This window comes from Pomacea canaliculata, linkage group LG5 (assembly GCF_003073045.1).
Source record: "Pomacea canaliculata isolate SZHN2017 linkage group LG5, ASM307304v1, whole genome shotgun sequence".
Classification (NCBI taxonomy): domain Eukaryota; kingdom Metazoa; phylum Mollusca; class Gastropoda; order Architaenioglossa; family Ampullariidae; genus Pomacea; species Pomacea canaliculata.
Genome location: NC_037594.1, coordinates 13,609,499 through 13,616,520, shown reverse-complemented (window position 1 = coordinate 13,616,520; position 7,022 = coordinate 13,609,499). Strand labels below are relative to the sequence as shown.

At 40.6% G+C, this 7,022-nt stretch overlaps 2 protein-coding genes across 2 annotated transcripts; both read right to left on the bottom strand.

The window, feature by feature from the left end:
* Positions 1-893: 893 nt before the first annotated feature.
* LOC112564547 lies at positions 894-4,347 on the bottom strand. Its single transcript, XM_025239428.1, has 5 exons — positions 3,998-4,347; positions 3,727-3,839; positions 3,389-3,571; positions 2,012-2,058; positions 894-1,694 (listed from the first exon to the last, which is right to left on the bottom strand). The coding sequence occupies exons 1-5, from the start codon at positions 4,063-4,065 to the stop codon at positions 1,662-1,664; spliced, it is 444 nt and encodes a 147-aa protein (XP_025095213.1). The 5' UTR covers positions 4,066-4,347; the 3' UTR covers positions 894-1,661.
* Positions 4,348-4,755: 408 nt separating this feature from the next.
* On the bottom strand, positions 4,756-6,406 carry LOC112565319. The gene is made up of 5 exons (XM_025240710.1): positions 6,256-6,406; positions 5,963-6,081; positions 5,628-5,810; positions 5,307-5,353; positions 4,756-4,889 (listed from the first exon to the last, which is right to left on the bottom strand). Exons 1-5 carry the CDS (start codon positions 6,303-6,305, stop codon positions 4,848-4,850), a joined length of 441 nt encoding a protein of 146 aa, XP_025096495.1. The 5' UTR covers positions 6,306-6,406; the 3' UTR covers positions 4,756-4,847.
* Positions 6,407-7,022: the final 616 nt, after the last annotated feature.

The following is a 7,022-nucleotide window of genomic DNA, read 5'->3' as shown; positions in this document are numbered from 1 at the left end:
CAGGATGCCAATGGTCTGACGTCCACACCAGCCACTTTCCAGAGGTTAATGCAGACCACCATGCCGAACTGTTTAATTTCAGTCCTTCTTGTGTACCTAGACGATCATTTGGTATACTCCAAGATAAAGGACATTCAACTGCGGGAGGCGCCATACCTTCAGGATGACGACAGTGAAGAGGAAACGCCAGGGTGGTATGCTACTCTTCCAAACCATCACCACAGAACTCTTGTGACAATGCCTGTGGTGCCAGAAGTAACAGTGTCTGTGTTGTCAGATGACAGTACCAGAAATGACAGTCCCTATCGTGTCCGAACCGCGCAGATCGCAGCGACTTACCGCGAGACAGGCAACAAACTCGCACAAAGTGTAGGATGAAACAGTTCGTGCGACGCTATGCCATGGCAATATGAATACCATGGATATATTTTTTAGTTGCGATGATCGGTGACACCGTAGATGACACGTACGCATTGATCAGTTGTTTATTTTGCTATTTGTTCATTTTTCTTCAACTTTACCGCGGCTGCGTCCAGAAAATGTCGTTGACAAGAATGACACACGAGGTGATGGCTGACAATAGATGTCAGCACTCAGATGTCAGAAATCAGAATGGTTTCTTTTACCTGTGAGATAAGTATCAGGTGAACAGTTAATGGCATTCACGTGAGCACGGTCACTCGTTCTTATCTGGTGAAGTCAGGTGACAGAGATATGATAGTTTGCCTGTGCTGAAGATCGGTAATTGCAGAAAATAAGTGGTCAGAGGTCACACAGGAAGGAAGAACATTTTGTATTCACACACACACACAATATGCCTTCTATTATGGAAGAAGAAAACGATTAGCTTATATTAGTGACTGCTTTTATCATTTGTGTACAATCGTTTGCCCCAACGTGTACTTTATATCTCTGGCATCGTAGTTATAGATATATATTTTTTATAGCATTTATGTAGTCGAACGCCAAGCATGTTGAGAAACATTTTTGTTTTATTAGAAAACATGCATATGCACATTTGAAAAATATGTCCTGCATATAAATGCTATGCTACTTTTACTCGTGTCCCGCCAGTTTCCCTATGAGTCATAAAAAAGTGTATTTGTAATATTTTGTGGTGTACTGGGATCGACTGCATGGGGATTGGTGTCTTCTTTTCCACACATAAAATTGTCCTCAAAAATTACAAAATAAACCAACGTTATGGGACGTCTATGATACGGCGAAAGAGAGAAATCAGAATACACCTACCCCTGCCTAAATACATTGACAGTGTTATTCACGGCTTCTGCATTCTAAAGTAATCTTTCTAACTTAGACAAATATAACGATGGTGGTAAACTTTGAAAAAAACAGTTGAAGAGAAAAACGCAGGAAAACATATTGGAGATGAGGAAGTCAGGAAACATTCCAACTAATGTTTAATGACTTTTCCAGAGTCAGCGGTACAGTGTGCCAGCCGTCAGTTTGTTCACATCTAGTATGTTCACTGAACAGCATACCCGAGGAACGGATCGTCAGATGCTCGCTGTATCTCATGTACTTGATAACTCTGTTACGAAGGGCCTAGTAAAAAAAAGTACTGAGCACAAGCCAAGATACAGTCTCAGTAGATGGGGGTGAGCGCGGGGTGGAGTGGGGTAATGTGCTTCTTGCTACCTCTATAGATGAGGCCGGTCTGTAGGCAAAGCCAGCTGCAAAGGAAATATTCTTGATTAACTCTTATGTTGGTAGAAAAGGATGAATATTTCCTGAATGGCAACAGCAAATAAGAACTTCTATTCTAAGCGGTAATAAATGAATAATTGTAATACCTTCCTTCCTATTTTTTAGCAGTTACTCAAGACATTACAAGATTAAAGATACTCAAAGTCTCTGCATGAAAGATTGGTACAAAACATGTACCTGAGAGTTAACTAGATGCGAATATCAATTAGTATTTGATACATAATTTTTATAGCAGCTATGATATATGTATATAAATATATCAAAAGTAATGAACGATTCATACCATACTCATCTGTAATAGATATTCATCCAGAACAACCACACCATCACCTGAAAAAAAAATCCAGAAACATCTCGTCTAGTACTCACTCTAACACATAAAGCAAACACACAGAGAGAGAAAAATAAAAGAAGAAACCCCGTTTTATTTCACACGGTTATGGCTGTGCGGTAATCAGAAGACCTGTATTAGGAATTTATTACTTCCGATTATCCTTTTTTAACAGATTTGTTCGTGTTATTTCTCCATCTCCATCTCTTGTCATCATGTTCAAGGTGTAGAATTGTCCGTGTCCGCCAATGCGTAATATACCTAAACACCTCAGCATGGAGACTGCCACACACAAGTGTACCGCTGAAACGACCAACAGCCAGTTCAAGACTACACTCTGCCTCCATTTATTTTTCTTTTGCGATTGTAAAGATTGGTTGCACATGTGTTCCGAGTACAGATTTATGTTAAGGCTGGCGCCCAACAAAAGATGCAATTCAACTAGCCTGTGGTAATTCACAAGCTTCTCTTTCTTTGTCATGGCCCTTAAATGTGAACACTAACGAGGGTTACGACTTTGCACCTGTTCAATGCCTCAGACGGCGCTACCACCGAGAGGCTGTTTTCCAGATGTTTTTCCCATTCGAAGTGAGGCGCACTCACGCGTATATTGTGTAGTTCTTACACGAGTCTGTGGCTGGTTAGAAAGAATGAAAAGAATAAAGGGAAACCTCCGCGAAGAGAAATGAGGCCATTAAATCTTAGATAAGAAAATTGGCACCAGTAGGCGGAGTAATATGCATTTTTCCTTCCCCCCCCCCCCTTGGTTAGTGGCCAACTAAAAAAAAATCAGCAGACATTTGTTGTTGCTGCTGCTGAGTGGAATCTTCGTGAACAGTTATGCATTGTGGGTGTGGGCAGCGGGGCAATGCTGTTTCCCTCCTTTTCCCATTACCTCCCGTTCCTTGACCATCACTTCAGTTATTTTTACATTCCTTCTACACAGATTTTAAAACATATTTTGCTCAAGCTTGGTTTTTAAAGGAAAAACCCTCTTCCATATAACCCAGTTCCATTGAAGTATTGTATATAGCCATAGCGGCAATGGTTTACGAGGAGACAGTGGTGAGAATGAATAGTAAAATAGAAATACATGATGAAGATGATGACAAGGACATGAAAAAGGAAACAGAAGTCGGGTTTATACTCAGAAGAGGTGGTACAAAAAAAGCACCTCTGTCTACTGCAATATTTTTAATGGACCTGTTTAATTAGGTGATGCGGGAGCTTAAAACTTAATTATCTGAGTTTGTGACATCTGAAGAAATGGCGATGTCCGAGCAATGTGCAGAACTTGCCCCGGGCACTTCGTGTAACCACCAGACTTACCATTAGTATCAGTGATGTCGAAGAGGTTGCCCAATCTTGCCAGAGGAACTGAATTCTGCGTCGGCTGCGCCACCAGGAGAAACAACTGCTCGGAATACAGTCGAACGGCGTTCATGTCACACACACCTTGGGTTGCTCTCAGAAGCTCTGTCGTAAATTCTTGCTTAGTCACCTGTCCGTCATCTGCATAAAGATCGATGATAATCACTGATACTGAGAAATATTTTGTTGATTTAATCGTAAATACCCTGCGTCTAGTCATTTGTTCCATTTTGTGGGCATTAACCATCAAGACCAACTGTTAGTGTCCTAGTGACTGAGAACGATGCTTTACTTACTATTCAAGTCCGAATGATTTAAGACGACAGAGTTAAACTCCGCCTCGGTGATGGTGCCGTCATTGTTGATGTCGATTAGATGAAACACTTCATTCCATACCTCGCATGCAGACCTGCATCATCAACAAAGAGTGCTGCTGTCACAGAGATGTGTCATTAACAGACAACGATGAATATTTTAGTAAAAAGGTTACTTATCGTGAACGTCAATGCTTTGTCAAAAAAGAAAGAAAGAAAAATTTTATTCCTGGAATAAAAAAAACAACAGTACCGTACTGCTGGGAAGAGGCAAAGAACAAAACAGTAGAAAATCAACATTCCACAGGTTGTCGAAGACATTTTCCTGGCTGTTCAGACCTGAGAAGATGTTCGGAAACAAAAGTACTTTCTGAAAGGCGACTGGGCCAACCGGAGGCGCAGAAGTGATTGAAAGCAGTATCTCAGAAGTAATGTGGGTTACAGGAGAGTTCTTGAAGGGAAAGACAATCTAGATTACAGCTTATCTTATTTTATACTACAGTGTACAGCGAAACCGAAAGATATTTGTGGTATTTTAGGTCGTCGGTGTTTGTCTGTCAATCACAGTAAAACATTATACATAAATACTTTAAATGCTCTGAATACTTTATGCCGACTTGCGATTTTTCTAAGAGTTCTGCTTTATATAGAGAAACAACGAGAAGATTGTGAACCGGTTTAAGAGACACTGAACACAAAGCAAACTAATTCAGAGCTATGTATTAGGCTGAAACGATTGTGGGGGCCACGTGGTAATTTTAGGGCAAAAAATAAGTCCGAAGTATTAAAAAAAAACCCACCTGTCTAGAGAGTTTAGCGATAAAAAACGCTCTCTTTCTTCCCCCTCACCCTGTGTTCATTTATGATAAATTACTGTGTATTGGTCAGAATTTTTTTGGTTGCTTTTCATTGTTATTTCCTTTATTGCTTTCAAGTAATTTTAAATTGTACATCACTCGTTCACTCATTCACTGCTTGCGCATTCACATTAAAATCTTGCACTTACACCAGTTTACAAGTGTTCAGTCAGTTTATTGTTTGGAAAAGAGGTACATTCAAACTAGACGGTTTGCCTTTACAGAGCTGATGGACGAGGAACATGCTCATGGTGCTGGGGAAGTTCGAGATCCACTTTGTGGATGTATCTGAAAAAGAACAATATGCTTGTTTTTTCTGTTCAATAGACAGACTGGCAAAAATACCGACAGACAGATCCGAAGATGGTTTAAAGTATGATGAAAGCACTTAATGACTAGATTTTAAGGCTAAACTCATGTTGTGTTTAGCGAATTTGTATTACTCGTTGCTATTTATATACCAGTGTTATTTTAAAAAAAATTGTCAGTGTAAATTGTTAATATTTCTGTATACTTTGTTAGTATATAGTGTTTGAGAATGTAAGAATGAAATGGATTTAAAAAGTTTGCTTTTATATAATCTTTCAATTGTAATTTATATCGGACTATAAAGCCAGAGCCCATTTATAACTTTTTAAAAAACTTACTCCCAACTGAGCTCGAGAATAAACATGATCAGCATGAACTGAATGGAAGTGAGCTTACTTTAACCCAGGCTTGCAGAAACTCTTGCTTAGAAACGAGGCCGTCACCTGAAATACAGTAGAATGAAACACTAAATTGTGTACTGCCACCCACTGCTATTGATGATGCTGACGACGACAACGACAATGATGATGATGTGTTTTGTGTGACTGAGGGAACTTTATAACGTCTTTCTAACATTTTCAGCATGCTCGCACGTGCTCAGCCAATCATCCTCACACACTTTTTATTATAGCATACTATGAGGTTCATAGTGGCCTTTACTGTCCTCTAGCCAATCCTTCTGGCTTTGTATTTCAGCGTGCTGCGTACAGAGCTTACCATTAGAATCAAGGAAAGAAAACAACTTCTGTGAAAAGGCTGATGGAGAAACTGTGTCCGCGCCATGGGTGATGTAAGAAAACAAGAGTTCTCCCGCCTGGCGAGTGGCAGACGCATCATGGGCGCCAGCAGTTAAGGCATCCCAGATGCTCCTGAAGTCTGACTTGGTCACAACCCGGTCACCTGGCCAACACAAATGTCGGCATTGGTAGTAAGGATGTCTATGGTAGGGATAATGACTAAGCATAAGCTCTGCCTCGTGATGTACCTTCTACTCCCTCCGTCCATCTCTCTCTAAACGCACTTTCACCACTTTACCAAAAACGTCAACATACCATCAGTGTCGACTCCTTCACTTGCTGTTGTAAGTTCGTTCAAGGTAATTTGACCATCGCCATTTGGGTCCAGATAAGTGAAGAGAGTTTCCCATATGTGACCATGTGTAACCTGTGTCCTAGAAATTTTTATCTTTACTTATAATGTTATACAGTCTTTTCCTAATACCTCCCTTAAGAAGATTCTTTATTAATCATTAAACACACAAATTCAGACAGAGGACATGATAAAATGAAACGCGTGCGTGTGAGAGAGAGAGAGAAAGAGAGAGAGAAAGAGAGAAAGAGCGTACCTGACGGGCACTAGCCCACAGAGAACAATGGCGATAAAAGTACAAAGCATGATGGGAAGCAACTTGCAGCCAACTAACGGTACGTCCCTCACTGTTTATAGTCTGTAGTCTTATGAGGAGGTTACTTGAAACTGTGTCAATAGATAAGCTAAAGGAACCTCCCCCACCCCTAAAAATGTGTAACTATTACCACAGCGTTGTCTGTCAGAACGCTCACATTCAGTCGATGTACTCTGGCCATATTGTAAATATGTGACGAACTTTAATGATACGGTTCTAGCCCATGGTTCACGTGCAATGTAGGTTCATAGGTTTGTATCTCCAAGGGGTAGTCACTAAGACTTTGGAAAGTATTGTCTTGCACTGAGCTGAACCCGGAGATGTGGAAAGAAGCTATGCTCTCTTGTACACCTATGTAACAAAAAAAGGTACCCGAAAAACAAGCTGTGAGCGGTATCTGACAGTAAGCATAGACAATCTCTTTAATGGAGTAATTGAGTCTTCGCAACCCATCTAAAAATATAGTCAGATGACATATAAGTGGAGTAATGGCCCTGTGTAATTACTGAGACCTCTACAGCACCATGCAGGACGCTTTTCTACCCTTCTACACCCACACGACAGCAACCCATGCCTCTTCCCTGCTATTTCTCTCCCTCTCTCCCTCCATATATCTGTGTGTGTGTCCGTGATGCGACCGAGACAAACCAAGTGAAACTAAACCAGAAAAGGCATGGGGTTTCATAACGGGAAAAAATGCCTTGACG